The following is a 24,634-nucleotide window of genomic DNA, read 5'->3' on the forward strand; positions in this document are numbered from 1 at the left end:
GTCTCTCCCCTCTTAATGCTATTAATAGATTAAATCCTAAGAGCTTGTTTAGGACTGTCTATTAATAAGAGAAGCAATCAAAGAGCTTGTTTTGGTTGTCGAATAATACGAGTAGAGGCTGGCTATTAGAGCTTGTTAATGGCTATAACCAATTTATTCATAAACATATGAATTTATCTTTGCATCAAGGATCAATGATAAGAATCAAAGCTGAATTTGTCCCTTCAACCGGAAGCTATCTATCATCGATTTGATCTCTTTATTTCCTATTATTTTCCTTATTTCATCTTATTGTCCTTATCTACACAACCCCCCTACTTCGATTACTTGGAAATAAATCCACCCAATCCCTGTGGAGATGACCTTGCTCATCACTATCTACAAATTATTCAATTGGAGGAAGAATATTTATCTTTGGTTGGATTCGACCCCCACCAAATTTTTGTGTCGTTGCCAGGGATTGGCATCCTAAGTAGATTTATTTCCTATTGCTTGGTTTATGCCTCGTTCTTCTCGTATAGGTGAACTCCACTATGACCCTGAGATCGAAAACATAGTTCACCGCTTGAGGAAGGAAGCCAAGCAACATCGCAACCAATTAGCATCACTCCCAACTCCCGAAGTGAAGTCGGCTACAGAAATCGTTGAGCCATCCAATCATCCTGAAGAAGAAGTCATGGCCAACAATGAAGAGAGAACCCTTAGAGAGCTAGCCGCACCGAATCTGCACCAACAACCTCTCTGCATCGAATATGCAGATCTAGTGGTACCTTTCGAACTTAAATATGGTCTTATACACTTACTCCCTACTTTTTGTGGACTTTCAGGTGAAGATCCTCACAAACACTTAAAAGAATTCCATGTAGTATGTTCAAGCATGAAACACTTAAAAATACTACTACTCATCAGCATTGGGTTGCCTCCCAATAAGCGCTTGTTTTTTGTCTGAAGCTCGACATTCCAGTGGCGTCAACGATCATCTAGGTATATAGTTGATGGGGTAGGCACCGTTCCATCCACTATATATGGTTTTAGGCGTTGACCATTGACCTTAGATGTGCCCTGTGTCGGGTGCGTCACCTCTACAGCTCCATGAGGGAAAATTTGTGATATGGAGATAGGTCTAGACCACCTCGATTTCAGCTTGCCTGGGAACAACTGGAGGCATGAATTATACAATAATAATTGTTGTCCCACCTGAAAGTTATGCCTCAATAAATTCTTGTCATGCCATCATTTGGTTTTTTCCTTGTAGATCTTGGCATTCTCGTAGGCTGCAAGTCTGAATTCATCCATCTCATTTAGCTGCATTTGTCTCTGCTCACCTGCGGCCTGCAAGTCAAAATTTAAGTTTTAGGGCCCAATATGCCATATGCTCAAATTCAACAGGTAAATGACATGGTTTTCCAAAGACCAACCTATATGGGGACATGCCAATGGGTGTTTTCTATGCAGTCCTATCCTATATGCCCACAATGCATCATCTAGCTTGACTGACCAATCCTTTCTAGAAGAGTCTACCGTCTTCTCCAAAAATATTTTTAGTTCCCTATTAGCTAATTCTACTTGGCCACTGGTTTGAGGGAGATATGGGGTTGCTAATTTATGCGTGACACCATATTTTCGCATCAGCCACTCAAATTGGGTGTTGCAGAAATGAGTTCCCCTATCACTAATTATGGCGCGAGCTGTGCCGAATCGAGTGAATAGATTTTTGAGTAAGTGAACTACTCTCCTAGAGTCATTTGTGGGTAAAGCCCTAGCTTCCACCTATTTGGACACATATTCAATAGCAACTAGGATGTATTTATTTCCAAAAGAATTTGGGAAGGGTCCCATGAAGTCAATACCCCTCACATCAAAGATTTCATAGATTAATATGTTAGTGAGAGGCATTTCATTCTGTTGAGAGATGTTACCTGTCCTCTGGCATTGGTCACATGCGGACACATACCTGTGAGCATCCTTGAACTAGATGGGCCAATAGAAACCTGATTGCAACACTTTGGCCGCGGTGTGGTTGGCTCCAAAATGGCCTGCTTCCCTATCATGGCAATATCGGAGAACCGACTCCATCTCCTCATTGGGAACACACCTCCAAATGATCTGATCTGCACAAAGATTATACAGAAAGGGATCCTCCCACAAATAGTGTTTCACATCAGAAAAGAATTTCTTCCTCTGTTGATATGAAAGATTAGGGGGGAGGACGTTTCCAGCAAGATAGTTGGCAAAATTAGCATACCAAGGAGATGTATCTACCTAAATGGAATAGAGTTGCTCGTCCGGAAACTCATCTCGAAGAGTGTTGGTTGTATTCCCTTCCAAATATGAACCCTCTAACCAGGAGAGATGGTCTGCGGCTAGGTTCTCGGTACCCTTTTTGTCACGAATTTCAACATCAAACTCTTGCAGCAACAGGATCATCAGCCTTGGCTTTGCATCCTTCTTTGCAAGTAGATGTTTGAGTGTCGAGTGATCTGTATACACAATAACCTTGGACAAAATCAGATATGAACGAAATTTATCAAAAGCAAAAATTACCGCTAATAGTTCCTTTTCCGTCATGGTGTAATTCTGTTGAGCTCCATTCAAGGTCCTGCTAGCATAGTAAATTGGCTGAAAATGTTTGTTCACTCTTTGTCCTAGAATAGCTCCAACTATTGAGTCACTCGCATCGCACATCAACTCAAAAGGGAGTGTCCAATCCGCTGCTATTATGATCGGGTTATTAATCAGCTTGTCCTTCAAGATGGTGAACGCTTCTAGGCATTCCTTTGTGAACTCGAGGGGCACATCCTTTTAAAGCAAATTAGACAATAGCTTAGCTATCTTGGAGAAATCCTTGATGAACCTTTTGTAGAATCCTGCATGTCCCAAGAAGCTTCTCACAGACTGGACCGATGTTGGTGGTGGCAACTTTTCAATTGTCTCCACCTTGGCTCTATCGACCTCAATCCCTCTCTGTGAAATCTTATGTCCAAGCACAATACCTTCTTGCACCATGAAGTGACATTTCTCCCAGTTCAGCACTAGATGGGTTTCCTTGCAACACTTGAGTACCTTTCCTAAGTTATGTAAACATGCATCGAAGGAAGAGCCAAAGACTAAAAAGTCATCCATGAAAATCACCATGAACTTCTCAACCATATCAAAAAATATAGCCATCATGCACCTCTGGAATGTTGCTGGAGCATTGCATAAACCGAATGGCATCCTCCTGTAAGAAAAGGTACCGTAGGGACATGTGAAGGTGGTCTTCTCTTGATCTTTTGGTGAAATTGGAATCTGATTATAGCCTGAGTACCCATCTAAGAAACAATAGAACTCATGTCCGGTTAGCCTCTCTAGCATTTGATCGACTAAAGGTAGAGGGAAATGATCCTTGCGAGTGGCTTCGTTTAATTTTCTGTAATCTATGCACACTCACCACCCGGTAACCGTCCTAGTCGGTATGAGTTCATTCTTCGCATTTGGTACCACAGTCATGCCACCTTTCTTTGGCACTACTTGTACGTGGCTCACCCATGAGCTGTCAGAGATCGGATAAATGAAGCCTGCGTCTAAAAGCTTGATGACTTCTGCCTTCACCACATCCTTCATGTTCGGGTTCAGGTGTCTTTGGGGCAGAACTGAGAGCTTGCTTCCATCTTCCATCAGAATTTTGTGAGTGGATATGGACAGGTTGATGCCCTTGATATCTGCTATCTTCCAGGCCTGAGCTGTCTTGTGTTCCCATAGCACCCGTAACAGTTTTTCCTTCTGCAAAGGGGTCAAGGCTGCTGATATGATCACTGGTAGGGCTGAAGGTGCTTCTAAGAAGGCATACTCCAGATGTGGCGGGAGTTGATTCAGCTCAAGGGTGGGCGGCTCTTCGATTGAAGGCTTGCTTTCTGGCATTGGGGGTCTCTCCAAGCTCTCCAACTTGATGAACCCCTTCCCTTGAAACTGTAGATTGGCATTCAGGTACGCCACCATGCTTTGCATCTCTTTGTTTCCTCCCATTATGGCTTCTCCTTCTTGTATGCATAGCTCAAGGGGATCGGCCAACCTGTTAACCTGAAAACAGCCACCAACCGCATAATCAATGACATCTATCATGTAACATGAATCATCACAAGAAGGTGCATGTTTCATAGCATCAGACATTTTAAAAATTACTTCCTCATCTTGAATCCTAAGGCTGAGTTGCCCTTGTTGGACATCAATCATTGCCTTTCCCATAGCTAGGAAAGGTTGCCCTAAGATAAGTGGGACATCAACGTCCTCTTGCATATATAACACTATGAAATCTACTAGAAAAATGAATTTATCAACTTTAACAATCACACATCTTCTATGATTCCCCTAGGATGCTTTATGGACCTATCAGCTAACTGCAATGCAACTCTAGTGGGTTGGGGTTCACCCAACCCTAATTTCTTAAAAAACGAATAGGGCATCAAATTTATACTAGCTCCTAAATCACACAATGCCTTGTTAATTTTCAAACTGCCTATAGTGCAAAGAATAGTGAAACTCCCTAGATCTTTCAGTTTCTGAGGCAGCTTGTTGAGGAAGATTGCTGAGCATTTATCATTCAATGCAACTGTAGCCACGTCTCCCAGTTTCCTTTTGTAAGCCAATATCTCCTTTAGGAACTTTGCGTAGTGCGGCATCTGCAAAAGGAATGTTAATATGTAAACTCTTGAAAATTTCAAGAAACTTACCGAATTCCTTTTCCATTTTGTGTCGCTTAAGCCTATTGGGAAATGGTACTTGTGGCTGTTGACTTGTCTCTTTCTTTGAATCAGACTGCTCTTCCTCCTTTTTTTCGGTTTCTAGGGTTGCACCCATCTTACCTTCTTTCCTTTGCTTTCTTCTCCACCTCTTGCAGCTCCTTACCACTCCTCAAGGTAATAACTTGCACCTGCTCTCTTGGATTTGCTTTGGTATTGCTAGGTAAAGTGCCTTGGACTCCAGAGGATATCATCTATGCCAATTGCCCCACTTGAGTTTCCAAGTTCTTGATCGATGCCTCTTGGTTCTGAAATCTCGTTTCCACACTTGCTATGAACTTGGTCATCAACTCCTCTAGATTAGATTTCTTTTCTGGCTGAGTGAAATTTTGAGGGAAGGGTTTCACCGCATTTTCATTTGACCAAGACAGATTGGGGTGATTCCTCCATCCGGGGTTGAATGCACGAGGGTACTGATTACCTTGCTGCCTTTGCAAATTCCCTATGAAATCTACTTGCTCGGGGGACTGCATGAACTGATTTCCAACTTGACATTCAGAGTTGATATGACCTCCCTCACACCATTCATAGACTACGGTTTGAACATGCATGGCTGCCAACTGCATTTCATCTATCTTCTTGCTGAGGGCGCCGATTTGTGCAGATAGTGCTGTATAGGTGTCTACGTGAAGATCGGGTTGTCTCCTAACTTGGGCTCTCTCGGAATGCCATTGGTAGTTGTTTGAAGCCATCTCCTCAATGAGTGCATAGGCAATTTCAGGGGTCTTGTTATTAATGGATCCTCCAGCTGCAGCGTCCATAATAGTCTTATTTGCTTCGGTCAATCCATTGTAGAACGTCTGAACTTGGTGCCATACGGGAAGTCCATGATGAGGGACCTTCCTTAGTAATTCCTTGTAACGCTCTCATGAATCATACAATGACTCCCTGTCCTGCTAAGAGAAAGTGGTGATATCATTTCGCATCTTTGAAGTCTTGGACAGAGGGAAATACTTGGATAGGAAGCGGCTGGCCATTTCATCCCAAGTAGCGATCGATCCAACTGGTAGAGAGTTCAGCCAAGTCTTAGCCTTGTCCTTCAATGAGAGCAAAAATAATCTAAGCCTCACTGCATCATCACTAACTCTGTTGTGCTTGAATGTGTCACATATCTCCAAGAAGTTGGTGATGTGAGTGTTTGGATCTTCATTAGCTAGGCCGCAAAACTGAACTGCGTTCTGGATCATCTGAATGATTGCTGGTTTCATCTCGAAGTTGTTAGCAACTATTGCTGGTCTCACAATGCTTGAGGCTGCCCCAGTGAGGGTTGGTTTGGCATAGTCCATCATTGTCCTTTGCTCGGCCATCTTTGTACTTTCAGCTTTCTCTTGCCTAGAAGTTCTAATGCGACGGCGGAGAGTTCGTTCAATCTCTGGATTGTAGGTGATGCTCTCCTTTTCACTTCTGGGTGTCATAAACTGTACAAGTCAAAGTCATAAAGATACTAATACACAGAAATCATGAACATATTGCACAAAATTAAAATCAGATTAACATCAGTAGATGGTTCCAAATATTGTTGTGATAATCCCCGACAATGGCGCCAAAAACTTGATGCGTTTAGAAGACACTAGCAAGTGCACTAGCCAATCAAGTAATATAATGATGAGTAGAGTATCGTTCCCACAGGGATTGATCCAACAACTACTAGTACTGAATCAACCTTTTGTTATCTGATAAACTGAAAGATTAAACAAAGAAAAACCTAACTCCTAATTAGCAAACTACCCTAAGCATTCTCGGATCAGACTACCTTTAATGATGAGAAGAATTACTGCATGCAAAAACTAGCAGAACCGGTTTAGCAATTAAATCATTAAGCTGCCCAACCGAAGTGAATTCAATCTTGGGTTGGCTAAACCCTATATGTATGAGCAGCCTCTCTTGAGCACAGCCCACTCTATCTATGAGCAACAATTCCTATATCTCTATCAGAAATTTAATCGCCATAGATGCATTAAGAACAAGGAATTCGATAGAAATTAATTCTAGTTGAATGATTGCCAAATGAAGAATAATTCGACCAAGATTACCTAATCAGAAATTAATTCTTGATTAGTTGATCTGATTACCTAAACCCTTTCTCAAGCAATTCAAGTAATCCAAGAAACAAGAATAATTCGGCCAAGATTACTCTATTAATCGAAAACCCTAATCAAGAAATCCCAAGAATGAATCACAATCAATCGGATCTGCTACAATATTAATTACATATCAGAATTAACATCCATCATGGTTCGCATAATAGAAAGAAGGAAAGAAAGATTCAACAAAGAAAAACCATGAACCCCTAATCGAATCTAGGTTACTGAATTTGCAAAATCAAAGAAGAAGACAACCTAGGATTTCTGCATCAATTTTTAATCTCCTCTTCAATTCACATTCAACAGCCTTCTCTCCTCTCTAGCACTTCTTCTCTTTGATTTTGTCTTCAGGGGTCCGAACCCTAATTTCCTCTTTTTTTTTTTCTTTTTATACTCTTCCCCTCAGCCTCTTTTAATTCTCCAAAGTCAGCCGCCTTTTGGAGCCTCCCTTAGGGCTGTGGTTGGGCTGCTCTTGGGCTGCTCTCCTTGGTGGGCCGAAGTGTTCTCCCATAGGGTTTTGGCTGGGCCTTTCTTCTTGATGGGCCGAAGTGCTTCCCTTTCCTTCATATCAACATGTCTTCGTACTCTCTTCACCCTAGACTGTCCCAAACTCTTAGTTTCCTGAAATTATGCTCAATTAGGGTAAAAACCATTGAAAATCATCATCAAACCATGTATAAAGCAATAAAAATAATGTGTAGCATGCGCACACATCTAGTAGTGTATTATATTTCAGGGTCGATAGTTGATTGTGTTAATTCTAAGTATACCTTAACATGTATTGCTATAAAATTACAATTCACTTGGAATACAAAGAGTATATGTAGTATTGGCAATTACATAAGAATCCCCCTATACAAGTTTAACTTTGTTACGTTTGATCATATTGCAAAAATACAAGCAAAAATGTTTTTATAGGTATGTTTTAGTTTTTTTCTTATCTTAAATAAATATGTTAAAAAATATGTATTTTTTTCTAACACTTATATATAATATAGATGCCACTGGAGCAATTGTTTTTGTGGGTGATACTTCCATGGTGTATTTGAATTCAAAAAAAGGAAATTCTTTTGTTATATCAACAATAAGTTTATATAATATGCTTTTACAGAATGTTTAATGTTTATTTATTTAAACAATATTTGCTTATGATAAAATGTATAATTGATGACAGATTAATTCCAATGAGTTCAGTGTATGGGACAAATTTGTAGATATTATTTACTTCCGTGCTAAAAAAATAAGTTTATATAATATGCTTTTACACAATGTTTAATGTTTATTTATTTAAACAATTTTTGTTTATGATAAAATGTATCGTTGATGACAGATTAATTCCAATGAGGTCCACTGTATGGGAAAAAATTGTAAATATTATTTAAACAATTTTTCATACATGTTAAACATTATAATAGGACACACCATACTCTCCTAGGAATATAATGTTAAACATCATAATCAATACATGAAGGAAAAAGTTCTCACATAAGTTTTATTCGAATGTTTAAGCTTTAATGACTATATTCTCTTAGGAAATTATTCAAATAAGCTTAAAAATATTTTGAAATTGTACCAACAGAGGATTAATGAACCCCAATGTTCAAATAACAGTAAAATACATCTACTTTCTTGAGCTTATAAAAATTTGTGAAAAGAAGATTGTATTTGATCTTAAATGTTATATTTATTGTAATAGAGTGGTGTTCAAGGATTAGAATTAGGAAGGCTCGGTAGAGGCCTCGATGTTCTTCCGGTTTGGGTCTTGTTAGAACTTATGTAAGTCTAACTAGTTTTAGGTATTGCAAGCACATGTGAAGTCTGACTAGTGTAAAGGGCTTGGTTCCCACTCGGGAAGTCAAACCAAATAGTGGAAATCCTTAAGGTTGACTAAACCTATATAAAATTTTGTGTGCATTCTCTCTGAGGGTCTAACTCAATCCTCAAGGTTTACTAAATCTGTATAAAAATAGTGGAAATCCTCAAGGTTGACTAAACCTTGTTCATTTGCCTTTGATAGCTGCAATTTTCTATCACTTGCACTTATTTATTGCAGTTATTTGAGTTCATTGCTTAATTATTGCACACTCTTAAGTAAAGACATTCAAAATGTCCTAACTATGATGAGTAGTCAACTACCTAGAAAGAAGAGTCGACTATGATAGTTGGGGCATGAAATGCCAGGACTATGAAGGGTGGCACCATTACCCTAGAAAGATGTGTTAATTGTACAACAATGGACTAGACAACTAATATGAGAGATGTGGTCAACTACCTCGAAATGTTTGGTTAACTACCTAAGAAAACTAAGGTTCTTAAATCACATACTAAGCCTTCTTTTCGCTACACTTAATTCAAACCATCCAAAAATGCTTAGAGATTTCTAAGAGTTCCGTAAAGTTTTAAGTTATATCCAACTCACCCCCTATTGGGTCCAAAAAACTGAGCAACATGTGGTATTAGATCAGATTCTTTAAGGAGAATAGCTTAATAGCTTAGAGAAAAAGATCTCTAGTAGCCCAAGGATTAGACCTCATTCTAGAAGACAGATTCACATGGAAGGTGAATCAATTTAGCAAGAGGCATCAAGGTCATAATACAACAAGGGGGAAAAGAATCATATCTTAACTTGTAGTGGCATCAAAAAGTCTTCATCAATTATGGAGGGTGATAAAGTCTTTAACAGGCCACTTAGAAGGAAAATATAGTTAGCTACAATGAGGTTTGGCTAAAAAATCTTTGGTATTTGCTAACTAGTTATGTTTGTTTTGTGATTACCATTGCTATTAATGTTGTAATGTGTTACTAAAGTTTATGATTTGGTAATTAGATTACAACGTTATTGCCATGTTTGATCTCTTTTGTATAAAATATGGCTAGTATGTTAGTTTCAAACATAGAAAATGTTTGTATTGTGATGTGTGCACAATTTAAATATAAATTCTGGTGTTTATGCATGGTTTTGATGCTGATTTGTGTGAATTCTTACCCCAATTGAGCTTGATTTCAGGAAATTGTCAAAGGAAACAAGTCCAGGGAAAAAGAGCATAAAACCATGCCAAATTGAAGGTGATACAGCCCAGCTGGGAGCAAGGTCCAGCCGAAAGGTCAAAGGAGGGCTATTTGGCCCTTAAAGCCTATGCAACACTCTTTGAAAGAGCCCAAAGAGAGAGCCCAGCCGCAGCCTTCCAAGGGAGCCTATTCGGCCCAGCAAGGAGGAGGCCCATTTGCATCTCAAGAGCAGCCCAAATTGCAGCTCAAGAGCAGCTAGGGGCAGCAACTTCTAGAAGGTTCAAAGAGGCTAAAGGCACCAAAATTTCTAGAAGAGAGAGCTTTCTAGATGAGAGAAAGGAGCTGAAGAGAAATCTATAAAAGGAGAAGAGGAAGAATGGAAAAGGGGGTCAAAAACCTTTCGGGGCGAATTTCTTTTGGGGAGAAGAGAAAGATAGGTGCAAGAGAGGAGAAGAAATGAGAAGATTCAAGAATATTCAAGAGAAGAAGAAACTGATTTCGAATTTGGAGAAGAAGCCATTGGAAGAGATCAATCTAGGTTGTCTTCTTCCTTGATTTCTGCACAAGTGGTAATTGAATTCAGCTAGGGCTTTCATGTTTCTTTTCTCCATTAATTCAATCTTTCTTGCTGTAATTGAATGATGTTTCATGTAATTTCAAATCTGTAATTAGTTCTCTAGGTTTATTCGAATGGATTAGATTCAATTTTGATGTTTATTGATTAGAAATTTAATTGCTAGAACTACTAGCTGAATTGATCTTAATCTTTGTAATGTCTGAATTGCTTGAGAAAGAATTTAGGCAATCTCAATTCTGTTTAGCCGAACTGTTCTTCTTTCTTGAAGTTTTTAGATTTCTTGAGAAAGAGTCTAGAAATTCAGATCTGCTAATCAAAAACCGAATTGAGTGCAAGGTTAGAGAACTTGCACAATAAGGTTGGTGATCATTCAATCTGAAATGTTGCCATAGAATTTCTAGATCTTAATGCAAACATGGGGATTAGATTCTTGTTAGAGATAGAAGAATCATCACTCATGCATAGAATGAACATGTGCTTGAGAGAGGTTGTTCATTGCCTTGGGGTTTCACCAAACCAAGGCTGAATTCTAATCTAATTGAATGACCTAGAGATCTAATTGCTGAATCAATTTTGTGCATAGTTAACTTGTCTTCTCAATTTGCTTACAAAGTGTTTGATCTAATTTCTTAGAGATAGGTTGTTAGCTAGGATTTCAGTTTTGATGTAGACATACAATTTAGTTAATTAGATAAGAGTAAGTTGATATGCTACTAGTAGTTGCTACATAAGTCTTCGTGGGAAATGATACTCTATTCATCACTCTATTACTTGTATGGGTAGTTCACTTGCTAGTGTAGCAAATATGCATCAAGTTTTTGGCGCCTTTGCCGGAGACTTATTGCAGCAATATTAGGAACTATTAGCCACTGTTAATCTGATTTCTAACTCTATGCATTGTAGTTCAGATTTTGTGTGCATTAACCTCTATTGCTATTTTAGGTAGTTTTCTTTCTTATAGCCGATTGTCTCTAACATAGGTTGTTGTTCTAGTTCAGTAGTGTAGCTGATCTTTAGTTCTATACATTACAGTTCAGATCTGCACACACTAACCTACATTACTGATTTAGGTAATCTCTTTCTTCTTGTCGAATGATTCTAATTCTGTACTAGGTAATCTGATTTTTTTTCTGTATATTAGGTTCAGATCTATAGATAGAGTAACTTCCCTTGCTGATAGAAGTAGTTTTCTTGCTTATTATTAATTGTCTTTATCTTAGTTTGTTGTTCTAGTTTTAGTAGTTTAGCTAGTTTCAGTAGTTTCAGATTTCTTTCTCTTTGTCGAATGCATCTAGCTTAGGTTGCTGTTCTTGTTTCTGTAGAATGTAGCTTCTTGATTCTATAGGTTATTTTGCTGATTTGGTAGATTTCAGATATGTGTTTTGTAGGAAGAACTCTATAGCTTGCTATTATAGATTTCATTTCTGATTTGACAGATTTCTGACTTGATAGATTTATGACTTAGTAGTTTTCTTCCCTATTGCTGATTTGCCTAGTTTTGGTTGTTGTTCTAGTCTTGGTAGTGTAGCTGAATTGTTCTTCTGTATACTCTATAAAAATAGTGTAGTTCAGAACTGTACACATTTACCTTCATTGCTAAAATCAGAAATCAGATCTGTGCACACACAAAAAAATAGTTGTTCTTGTTGCGGTAGAGTGTAGTTTCTTGATTCTATAGATTACTGTTCTAATTTGATAGATTTCAGATCTGTATTTTGTAGGTAGAATTATATAGGTTGTTGTTATAGATTTCAGATTTGTTTTGATAGATTTCTGATTTGATAGAATTCTCTAGGAGGCTTTCCTTTTTAGGTAGCATTCAAATTTCTTTGTTCTTAGGTTCAGAGTATACATTAACCTACACTGTTGATATAAGTAATTTTTTTTCCTATTGCTAATTTGCTTAGTCTTTGGTTTTGTTGTAGTCTTGGTAGTGTAGCTGATTTTTAGTTCTGTATATTTTGAAAAAATCTTATAGTTCAGATCTGTGTGCATTGACCTTCATTGCTGAAATCAGAAATCAAAAATCTTTAGGTTGTTGTTCTTGTTTCGACAGTGCACAGTCTTCTTGATTTGATAGGAGGAGATGGCAGAAACCAACTACCAATGGCATTCCGAAAGAGCACAAGTTAGAAGGCAGCAAGGTCTTCACAATGTGGATACATATACAGCTCTATCTGCGCAAATAGGTGCAATCGGCAAGAAAATAGATGAGATGCAGATGGCAGCCATAAATGTGCAGTCCATAACTTGTGATTGGTGTGGGGGAGGCCCTACCAATACTGAATGCCAAGTTGGCAATCAGTTTATGCAGCCTCCAGAATAGGTAAACTTTGTTGGCCACTTTCCAAGGCAGCAATACAGTCAGTACCCTTGTGCCTTTAGAAATCTAACCTATCAACCGGAAAAGAAATCTAACCTAGAGGCATGGCCAAATCAGCATGTGCCGAAGCCCTTCCCCCAAAACTTCTATCAGCTAGAAAAGAAATATAACCTAGAGGAGCTGATGACCAAGTTCATAGCTTGTGCTGAAACAAGATTTCAGATCCAAGAAGCAGCAATAAAGAACTTGGAGAAGCAACTCGGGCAGTTGGTACAATTGATTTCAGCAAGCATACCGGGCACTCTACCAGGGAGTGTTGAAGTGAAGGAGAAGGCAAGGGCTGAAAAAAAGGTTAGTAGGTTGGCCAACACCCGTGAGCTTGGCATACAAGAGGGAGGAGCTGCAAGGGAAGAGAATGAAGAGATGCAAGGCATGGCAGCATACCTGAATGCCAATCCACAGTTTCAAGGGAAAGAGTGTCTCAAGTTGGATGGCTTGGATACCTCACCAATACCAATAAGCAAGCCTTCAACCCAAGAGCCACCCTCCCTTGAGCTGAAGCAACCCATTCCACATCTAGAGTATGCTTCCTTAGAGGCTCCATCAGCACTACTAGTAATCATATCAGCAGATTTGAGCCCTTTGCAAAGAGAAAAACTGTTGAGGGTGTCTCGGGAACACATGACAGTTTTAGCTCGGAAGGTGTCATTGATGATGAGGTTGGTGGATGTTTTTAGGCCAGTGGTCAGCACCTCACTAGAAGGTCGAGCTTTAGACCAAAAACAAGCGCTTGTTGGGAGGCAACCCAATTTAGATTTTTAGTCATAAACTCTCTTGTTTTTGTTTTCTGCTTTTCTTATTCATATCAGTTGAGTTTAGTTAGTATTTATGTAGGATGTGAATTAAATAAGTTGTTGATCTCTCTCTCTAGTTTTATGTGATTCTTAGCAACTAGAGGATTCCCATCACAAGAGCTATTGTAGGATTCAGAAGGAACTTTAGGGAATTCCTCTAACCCCTCTCATTGATTGATAATGCTCTTCATGCAATTACCTTCATTGCTAGATTGATTGTTGCTCCCTAACACTAGGAACATTGAGGATGATGTTCATCTTAATTGTGGGGGAGTTAGGCTGGGGCTATGCACCTCAATCAGCCCAACACTTATATACATGCATTGACAGGCCAAATAGACTGAAAATCCCCTCGAGATCATTGCTGTTTATTAGGTGAATTCAAAGAGGGAATACAATGAGTTAAGGGAGACCACTATATGTGTCAGTTTTTATTCTTGTGAATGATCCAACATAGCACAATGCATGAAGTTAAGGGAGTTGAATATGAATTTCATCATGACCAGCCCTAACTACCTTCATATGTATGAGGCACTTTATTGCAATATTAATGGTCATTCGAGCTAGTTCACATCTGAACTGTTAATGCATGAGGTTCAACAACTGCAAAAGAAAAAGGTCAAAGTCCAATTGACTCCACTATTCCGAGCTGAATAGTAAAACTAGCAACTTGGAATATTAGTATTGTTATCTGCCTCAAGCCTGTGACCAGTGTGAGATTGAGCATAAAATGCACTCACACCAAAAGAAAAAAAGAAAAAGAAGAAAGAAGAAAATACCCCGAGTGAGATGGAGCTTAAAATGCACTCACACCAAAAAATAGGGGAAAGAAAAGAAAAAAAAATCGGTGATGGCTGAGGTTCAAAGGGACAAAATGCGGTTGAACACTCAATGAGGTGCAGTGACAGATTTGAGACCAAGCTCAAAGTGATGGTTAATTTTGGCGGTCAAGGAGCTGATCTACATATTGAATGGGAGTGAAAGTTGGAAATTGAAGAATCTCATATTCTCCCCCTTCCTTGGCTCTTATGTATGTGATAAGAATGGATGTTCATAGAAATGGAGCATAATACTTACACAAGTTTCTCGACCACTCAATGCATTCTCCTCCTAAAAATTCATCCGATAAATGGTGACAATAAGGGGGGATGATCTCTTTATGGGTGATGTCTTTGCTTGAGGACAAGCAAAAGCTTATTTATTTATATTTTTTTAACCTAAAATTATTTTTTTAATATCTTTTAATTTCCTTTTGAAATTCGAAATATTAAATTTAAATTTCAAACTTTAAAATTCAAATTCAAGTTCAAATTCAGATTCGAATTAAAAGTTATATTTAAATTTAAATTCGAAAATTAAACTCAAATTCAAAAATTTAAACAATTTCCTATTTAACGATTAATTATTCAATTAAATAACTAAAAGGAAAGAAATTAACAAAGCAACAAATAATAATCGAAAATAGAAAATAAAACAACAATTAATTGCGCTAAACAGTATTAACAACTATCAAAAATAAATTTAACAAACTAATTGCTAATCTAAAAATTAAATTGAAAATAAAATGATCAAAAAGAAAATTATGCAAGTAATAGATAAAAAAAGAAAAAAATACAAATCTAAAAAAAATTAAACAGAAAATAAAATAAACAAAAGAAAAAAATATGCTGAAAATTTTTCTTTATATTTAAATTTTATTCGCTTTTTTAATAAAACTAAAACACAAATCTAAAAATTAATACGAGAGTAAAATTAACGAAACAAAAATACGCTGCAAAAATAAATAAAATAAAATAAACAAATTTTTTTATTTTTTTTGTTTTTTTATCTGAAAGAAAATAAAAAAAACGAATCTAAAATTTCAACCAAAAATAATACAAAATAAAATAAACAAAAGAAAATTATGCTGCAAGAAATAAAATAAAATAAAGTAAACATTTTTTTAAAATCTGAAATAAAAGAAAAACACAAACCTAATAAAGCAAAAAAAAATTGAACAAGAAATTAAAATAATGAAAGAAGAATAGATCTAGAAACAAAATAATAATAAAAAAATCGGATCTAGAGAAAAAAAATAATTCAAAAAATTCAAAAATCACTATTATACCAAAAAAAGGATTTCAAAAATTAAAAATAAAATAAGGCGACTACACCTGAAACGCAATCAAATTTCTCTTCTCTTCTCTTCTCTCCCGCAGTCACGCAATGCTCCAGTACCCCACCTTTCGCTATTCCGTCTTGCAGAATAAAAGAGAAACAAGAATTAAACTGAGATAACATATCAATTAATAAAACAAAAATTAAATAACAATGAAACAAATTTGGATAAAGCAAATAAAAAATTTTCTCCGTGCTTCCCCAACAACGGCGCCAAAAACGTGGTGTTTGCAAAAATGCATCGTTAAACAATCCAAAACACTAGTTTAAACATTTATAGAATTCTACCGATTCTCAAACAACTACTAATGTAGTAAGTAGGTGAGAACGAGTCGTCTCCACAGGGAAGCGAGGGAAAAATTAATATTTTGTTAGATCTAGGAGAAGAGAACACAAGTGGGAGTTGCAGAAATAAAAATTAATTAATTAAAAAAATTGAAATCATTAAAACCAAATTCGAACATTACTGAGAATAACAAGTGCATAAAAACAAATAAATAACATAGACAACTAAATAAAAGAAACAAAATAAAAATGTCTGAAAATAACATAGACAACAAGTAAGAACAACTCCTCTAAAACTGAAGAAAATTGAATTCATTAAAGAATAGAAAGTAATTCTAAAACTGAAGAAAAACTAGTTGGGATTTAAATCCAAAGGTGGTAGTAGTAGTGTTGGCGAACTGCAAGTAAGAACCCCTCCTCTTGCCTGGGCGTCTGCCTCTTCCTCTACCCTTGAACTTTTAAAGATCAGACTTCCTTTTTACCTAGGTGAATTGACTAACCCCTTCTACTAGGCCCCTGGGACCCTTTTTATAGAGAATAGTTGACACAACTGGAAATAGGGAGAAAGATGGGGGTGGCAGGTGGGATTTAGCATAGTAAGGGACGCCCTAAGGTTTCTAATGGATGGCTAAGATGGTTTTGGTGTGATCCTATGGCAGAAAATAAAAGGAGAGGGCACTCAATATTATGTAAGGCTGAGATGTGGGTGCCAAGAAATGGAGGATGTATATTAGAACATCTAGGGTTGAAAGGTTAAGATTAAAAGAATAGGTGGTGCCCTACATTGAATGGTTGGGATATAAGTTGGAGGGAGTGGCTGATATTTGGAGGTGAGGGGATGAATGGTGAGGATTAGCAGAATAGGGGGCGCCCTAGGGTTTAAAAGCTATAAAGCAGAGCCCTAAAATGAATGGTTGAGATTAAAAGAGGTCAAGAGTGGAGATTGAACACCTAGGAGCGGCTAAGGTTTTCTAAGAGTGAAAAGATTAGGTTAAAAAGGCTCCCTAGGGTTTGCTAAGGAGAGGGGAGCATGGTAATACAATAGGATGGGCGCCAACTGGCTTTAGCAGATAGGAGGCGCCCTCCTATTCTCAGTTCTTTACAAAAACACCCCCTCTCTTAGCTGGACTTCACATCGGCTTCCCAAAAACTACACTTCATCTTAGAAAACTTCCAAGTTTTCTACATCATTTGCACAAAGACCCTTAGAGGTCACATAATTGATTTTGGCTGAGAAAATGGTACACTTTGACTATTCTAAGGCCAAAAATACCCCTAAATTGATGCCCTTAAGGCATCAAAATGCAGGGTTATCACAACCCCCAAGGTCATCCCTAATAGAATTAATCAAGCATCCGGGTTCCAACATTCTCAAACTCTGTATAAATCGGTATTGGGCTTTAGGGGTAAAATTGTCTTATTTTGAATATAACCGAAACATGGCTTAAAAATCTTATTTACCCTTCCATTTGCAAACTGTCTTCATAAGATGAGATTGATTTTAAAATCAAGCAGGTATTCTTCTTATTATTTCTGACAGCAAATTTCTACCCCTGAACTTATTCTTATTGCTACTTTTCACTGTTTTACGTGAATCTCGACACTTGCCTTAGGTGAAGAAACACGGTTACTAAGTGTTAAGTATGTGTTCGTGGTATTCCCTATTCCGTTTGACACGAATCTCGACACTTGACATAGGTAAAGAGACCCAGTTACTAAGTCTAGGGTGTCCATTGACCTTTTATTTTATTTTATTTTTTTGCAACACTGTTCAAGGTTGTCCTCTTTCTCTTAACAATTTGAAGAATTTTGTCTAATTTCTCAATCTTTCTCTTCCTATCTTGACAGGCGCAAACTTGGGAGTATTTTTCAATTTACAAACGGTTTCGACAATATTCAAACAAGACCAATTTTGACTCCTATCACTTGCTACCAATTTCTACATAAGTCAATATTCTTTTATCAGTTTCCTTAACTTTTTCTGTTTGGGAATCTCTATTAATGGAAAGTTTTAAAAATTTCAGTTAAATTTTAATTCTACATATTTAAAGGCTTAGCCTTTCCACCTTTTTTTTTAATTTTTCTCTCTTTCCTCACCCCCTAACTTAAATGCCATTGTCCCTAATGGCATGACTAGAATGATGCAAGGAAGATTTGGGCCAAAGGGAACAACGAGTAGGGTTTTCCTAAGGGATTCAAGGTATGCCACCTGGTCTTGAATCAAAATAAAAAAACTCTAAACCTAAAATTAACAACACCAAAAACTACAATGGTTTGCCTCCCAACCGGTGCAAAGTTTAACGTCTTCAACTGGACACGTTCACGCACTGTTCCCATCTATACTCCCAGACTCACTTTCATCTTCCGAAAGACAGGGTTCAGATTGGGCTAACCATGGGGTAGGCAAGCCTTCTAAATGATCATCCACTATATCCACCTTGCACTTATCCTCAGATAGGTTTGGATACTTAGAGCCACGAAAAATGTTTAACCAGACTTTTTGCTCCCCTAATGAAATGTCCATTTTTTCTGATTAACAATTGATATTTGTATCGGTCGTTGCTAGAAACGGACATCTTAAGATTATCAGGATGTGGTTCAGTTCCTCGGTTAGGGTCATGTCCGGGATGATAAAATCCACTAGGAAGTGACAACCCTCTACCCTGACATTGACATCCTCAAAAACACTTCGAGGAGTCTTGACTGACCAATCAGCGAGTTGCAGAATTACTAGGGTAGGTTTTAACTCGTCAATCCTAAACCTATCATAAATGGATAGTAGCATATTTATACTGACCCCAAGATCCAATAGAGCACAATCGAAGGTGATTCCAAAGATGACACAGCTTAAGAGAGGAGCATCCGAATCTTTCATTTTTCGGGGAAGTTGGTTTAAGAGAACTACAGTAACATTTGCCGAGAGCATCATTTTTTGTTGGGCCGATCGTCGATCCATTTGAGTACAAAGCTCTTTTAATAACTTGGCATAGGCCGGGATATGTTAGATTGCGTCGCGGAGAGGGAAGTTAAAATGGACTTCCTTGTCTCCTCGTTCCGGGTCTCTTTCTTCTTTTGCACTGGCCCGATTGTGAGCGCAGTTGGAACAATGACTACAGGTTGGTTCACTATGGGCTCTTCTTCTAATGTTTCCTTTCCTTCTTCTTCTCCCCCCAACTTAGGGTTTTCTATCTCCTTTTCACTAACTCTCTTTTTCTTACACGAGTTCTCTAAAATCCTCCCTTTCTTAAGGTTGTAATAGCCTTTCTACTTGTCATACTGACTAACCGTAGTATTCGAAATGTAGGCTTGACTAAATTGCCTTACTCCTCTCCTCTTTTGGCTTTGGCTAGCTGTCCTATTTGGCTTTCTAATCTATTGATGGATTGTTGACGATTTAGGATCAGCTGTTGAATCTTCATGAATTGGTCATCGACAGTACGGGTTTGAGGAGGTTGTGGGTAAGCCTAATACAGTTGAACTAGTTGGTTCCTAGGGTACACCTACTGGAATGAACTCTATACTTCTGCCCTCTAAAAATTTTGGGCCATTGGGTTAGATGGGTGGTATTTCTGTTGGGACTGTGTATAGGTTTGACATGGTTGAGCCGTTTGAGTCCCAGGGTAATCATTGTACCCCTAATGAGTTTGGGCTTCAAACCATTGAGAGTGCATATCTGGTAGGGGGTTTTCTTGGACTTGAGCCCTGTAATTGAAGTTGGGCTGATTTTCTCACCCAGTGTTATATGGACTAGAGAATGGGTTAGCATTGGGTTGGAAAAATTTATTGGCTGCATATACTTGGTTTGGAATAACTTGCTAACAAGAGCCCGCTGCAGGGCTCTGGTTGACATGATGGGTCGGGCTTGTACAGATGGAACATGTGAAGGGATGGGATATCCATCACATGGACGCCCAAATCTTGCGGAATAGATAGGGCGAATTTCAAAAATTTTTCTCCCATCTTTGCAGGCAATCGAATTCCCTATTTCAGAAAACATATTTTCAAGGATCAATCTTGAATCAAGAACCAAATCAGATCTGAATCAAAAGAAGTAGGAGGGAGGATATACCTGATACAGAGAATCAATATCTCCCAATGGAGCTGTTCACGCCCAAGGAAGGATCCAAAATCTGCTCCCACTGAAGATGGCACAGTGAAGGATGGAGCAGAATCAGCAATGTTCTTCCAAAAGAACTTGACCCTTCGCAAGAATCAACTGGATGGCTTGTGGGTACAGCTCCAACCAATCTTTTCCCAAAAGATTGGAATCAAGATCAAATCTTGATTTCTCCCGAGAACTGGAGATCGAACTAAAGGGAATGGCAATGGCAGGAAGGAGGTGGTAGGAGAGAATTCGAAGTATGTAGGAAATCTCTCTTTCAGTGATTTCTTTGCTCTGAAGAGAATTGAACATCAAAACTCACAAAACTAAATTCGCCCCTTTCTTCTTTCATAATCTTAAAGGGATCATCTCCTAATCAGATTAGGAGTTGCTAATGCAAATCATATTTGGGTTAGAAAGTCCCTTTAAGTGATAAGGGATAATCCTTATCTTATCTGCAGATCAGATCAGCCATCTCCTAATCTAATTAGGAGGTTTCCAGATCTAAATCTCATTTAGATCTTGTACTCTCTAAGTGGATAGGGTGTAAGCCCAATCCCATCAGCTGATCCACTTCAGAATTCGCCCCCTTTTAATTGACTGATCAAATCAGCCCAGTTTGAAATGGGCTTAAGGCCCATTTAAGGTTATGTACTCAATTAGCCTTCCAAACTGCTACCCAGTTGAGCTTCCTTGTATGGCGTGGGACCCAAACATTGATCTACACATCAGCCACATGGGTTCAGCCTAGCCTTTGTTACAAGGCCTGGCTGAATACACTGTTATGGACAGTGCACCCCCTGAATCTCATCTTATGGGCTCTATGGGCCCAACACTTACCCTAAGTGGTCCCTGGGCCAAGCCACCTTGTAACACCCAGGGACTGTGGGCAGATGCAAGATTAGCCCATCAGGTATTATCCTCAATGGTCTTACACTTAACCTCTCAGCCCATAATGATCATACACTGCCCGACAAGAGATGACCTCTCCCTCGGCTGCAAGGAACAGTGTTGCACTCTCCACTTACATGGATCCCGGGAATTAAAACCTTTTGCAAATCATTTTGAAACCATGACATATATATATCTTTATATATAAATATATTTTGCAAAACAAAATCTCAACAATTGAAATTGGCTGCCGGCAGTCTTGGTTTCCATCAGAGAGAGTGCATCCCCGATCATTACCTTTGTCCGACAAAGGGGCTGATCCTTTCACTATGATCACCCACTCATATGAATTCTCGGATTGTCCCAACATACCCAAGTTTTGACCCTTGCTAAGGATCTCACTGATTGGTACATCAAATACAGCCTAATCCGACATCTAGTGTAGTATCATAATCGAGTCTAGGGGTTAGGTGTAACTTTCCAGTTTTGCCCATCTATCTCCAAGGTCCAGGGCAATACTGGAAATCTGGTCCAGTTCAAAGGTTCTATTAATCCTACACTGTATGTGCCTAGGGTCTCACCCTGGCAGCTGAGACAGGCCACCCCAACCGACTTAGTGGCACTACAGTGTCAGCCTTGTCAGGATAGGTCTCCCCAGACCGATCCACTGGCTGTGAACATTCTAAACTAACACGAGTCTCATTAAGTGTCCAATTTAAGGGTATTACACAGAAACATACCAAGGGAACATGAATCAAATATGTACTTTTATTCATTTACAATAAATTCATAAAGTACATCATTCTTGATTGAAGCTAAGGGCATACAAAACTGTCTAACAACATAATGGATATGATGACAAAGTTGGGTATGGGCCACTTTGTTGACGACGTGCAAGGATTTGAGACACATGGTTCCAATCAATTTGTGGCTAAGGTTGGAAGTAGTTTCTCATTCAACAAATTCCGGCCATTGAATTCATTTTATTTAACCCCCTTTTTCTTCTTTTTTTTTTTGAATTTTGAAATTTGAAATTTTGAATTTTAATTTCCAACTTATATCTTGAAATTTAAATTCTGAAATTTAAACTCAAATTTGATTTTTTTAAATTTAAATTCAAATTCAGATTTTGAAATTTAAATTCCTAAAATTTAATTTTGAATTTTTGAATTTTTTTCTTTTTTTTCCTTAAAGGCAAACAAATCAACCACACAACCTAGGGGCTGACCTAGGGTTTTCCCAAAACTAATGGTTCAACCAATGTGAATCCTTTTAGGTTCACTTGGAATTACACCACTTCATTTGGTTAGCCAACTAAGAGGTGGGGATGTGGGAGGCTCCCCTTGCTCTCGCAAGGACCTAATTAAGTAACCACAAAACCTGCTTAGGCTTAGACGTTTAACCTCTTTCCTTAGACACCAACCGCCAGTTATGGAAAATAATTTCAAGCTCTCCTAAAATTCAACACACCTGTGAACCAAATGTGAGGCTTCCCTAAAGGATCTTTCTATCCTAATTTTAAATTAGGGTTAGGGTGAACCGCACATGAATGGTGGTGATTTTCGGGCCAAGGAAGGGTGATGAAATCCCCACCTTATCTTATTTAGGTTGGATGCCTTTAAATGAATTAATGGAAACACAAAAAAAACACAACAAAATGCAATTAACTACAATGCATGAACAATTATTTCTAAAATGCAATTCAGCAATATAACATAAAAGAATAAAATAAACTAAGCACAAGAAGCAATTAAAATAAAAAGAAACCAAGCACATTCATAATGAACAAAATAATTTCAGCAATTAAATAATCCTACATGATGCATTTTCTATAACATATCAAATCCTAGATGTTGGAATGCAAATGCAAAACTTTTAAAATATTAATTATTTTTTTAATATTTTTTATTTTTATTTATTTTTTAATTTCTTTTTGAAATTCGAAATTTTAAATTTAAATTTCAAATTCAAATTCAGATTCGAATTAAAAGTTATATTTAAATTCAAATTCGAAATTTAAACTCAAATTCAAAATTTTAAACAATTTCCTATTTAACGATTAATTATTCAATTAAATAACTAAAAGGAAAGAAATTAATAAAGCAACAAATAATAATTGAAAATAGAAAATAAAACAACAATTAATTGCGCTAAACAGTATTAACAACTACCAAAAATAAATTTAACAAACTAATTCTTAATCTTAAAATTAAATTGAAAATAAAATGATCAAAAAGAAAATTATGCAAGTAATACATAAAAAAAATACAAATCTAAAAAAAAATTAAACAGAAAATAAAATAAACAAAAGAAAAAAATATGCTGAAAATTTTTCTTTATATTTATATTTTTTTCGTTTTTTTAATAAAACTAAAACACAAATCTAAAAATTAATACGAAAGTAAAATTAATGAAACAAAAATACGCTGCAAAAATAAATAAAATAAAATAAACAAACTTTTTTTTTGTTTTTTTATCTGAAATAAAAGAAAAAAAACGAATCTAAAATTTCAACCAAAAATAATACAAAATAAAATAAACAAAAGAAATTTATGCTGCAAGAAATAAAATAAAATAAAGCAAAAAAAAATTGAACAATAAATTAAAATAAAGAAAGAAGAATAGATCTAGAAACAAAATAATAATAAAAAAATCGGATCTAGAGAAAAAAAATTAATTCAAAATATTCAAAAATCACTATTATACCAAAAAAAGAATTTCATAAATTAAAAATAAAAAAAAATAATAATAAAATAGGGCGACAACACCTGAAACGCAATCAAATTTCTCTTCTCTTCTCTTCTCTCCCGCAGTCCCGTAATGCTCCGGTACTCCACCTTTCGCTATTCCATCTTGCAGAATAAAAGATAAACAAGAATTAAACTGAGATAACATATCAATTAATAAAACAAAAATAAAATAACAATGAAACAAATTCGGATAAAGCAAATAAAAAATTTTCTCCGTGCTTCCCCAGCAACGACGCCAAAAACGTGGTGTTTGCAAAAGTGCATCGTTAAACAATCCAGAACACCAGTTTAAACATTTATAGAATTCTAGCGATTTTCAAACAACTACTAACGTAGTAAGTAGGTGAGAACGGGTCGTCTCCACAAGGAAGCGAGGGAAAAATTAATATTTACTTAGATCTAGGAGAAGAGAACACAAGTGAGAGTTGCAGAAATAAAAAATTAATTAATTAAAAGAATTGAATTCATTAAAACCAAATTCGAACATTACTAAGAATAACAAGTGCATAAAAATAAATAAATAACATAGACAACTAAATAAAAGAAACAAAATAAAAATGTCTGAAAATAACATAGACAACAAGTAAGAACCCCTCCTCTAAAACTGAAGAAAATTGAATTTATTAAAGAATAGAAAGTAATTCTAATACTGAAGAAAAAATGGTTGGGAATTAAATCTGGAGGTGGTAGTAGTAGTGTTGGCAAACTGCAAGTAAGAACCCCTCCTCTTTCCTGGGCGACCGCCTCTTTCTCTACCCTTGAACTTCTCAAGACCAGACTTCCTTTTTACCTGGGTGAATTGACCAACCCCTTCTACTGGGCCC

The 24,634-nt window shown here is 37.1% G+C and overlaps 1 protein-coding gene and 1 non-coding gene across 2 annotated transcripts; one reads left to right on the plus strand and one right to left on the minus strand.

Annotated features, from left to right (window-relative positions):
• Positions 1 to 4,325: 4,325 nt before the first annotated feature.
• On the minus strand, positions 4,326 to 4,836 carry LOC148801275 (uncharacterized). Its single transcript, XM_088900374.1, has 2 exons — positions 4,759 to 4,836; positions 4,326 to 4,658 (listed from the first exon to the last, which is right to left on the minus strand). Exons 1-2 carry the CDS (start codon positions 4,834 to 4,836, stop codon positions 4,326 to 4,328), a joined length of 411 nt encoding a protein of 136 aa, XP_088756500.1.
• A 764-nt stretch (positions 4,837 to 5,600) lies between these two features.
• Positions 5,601 to 5,707, plus strand: LOC148801276 (small nucleolar RNA R71). The gene has a single exon (XR_016084896.1). It is a non-coding gene; the product is annotated as a small nucleolar RNA R71 (small nucleolar RNA).
• Positions 5,708 to 24,634: the final 18,927 nt, after the last annotated feature.

The sequence above is a fragment of the Nelumbo nucifera genome, chromosome 3 (assembly GCF_055504915.1).
Source record: "Nelumbo nucifera cultivar China Antique chromosome 3, China Antique-T2T, whole genome shotgun sequence".
Lineage (NCBI taxonomy): Eukaryota > Viridiplantae > Streptophyta > Magnoliopsida > Proteales > Nelumbonaceae > Nelumbo > Nelumbo nucifera.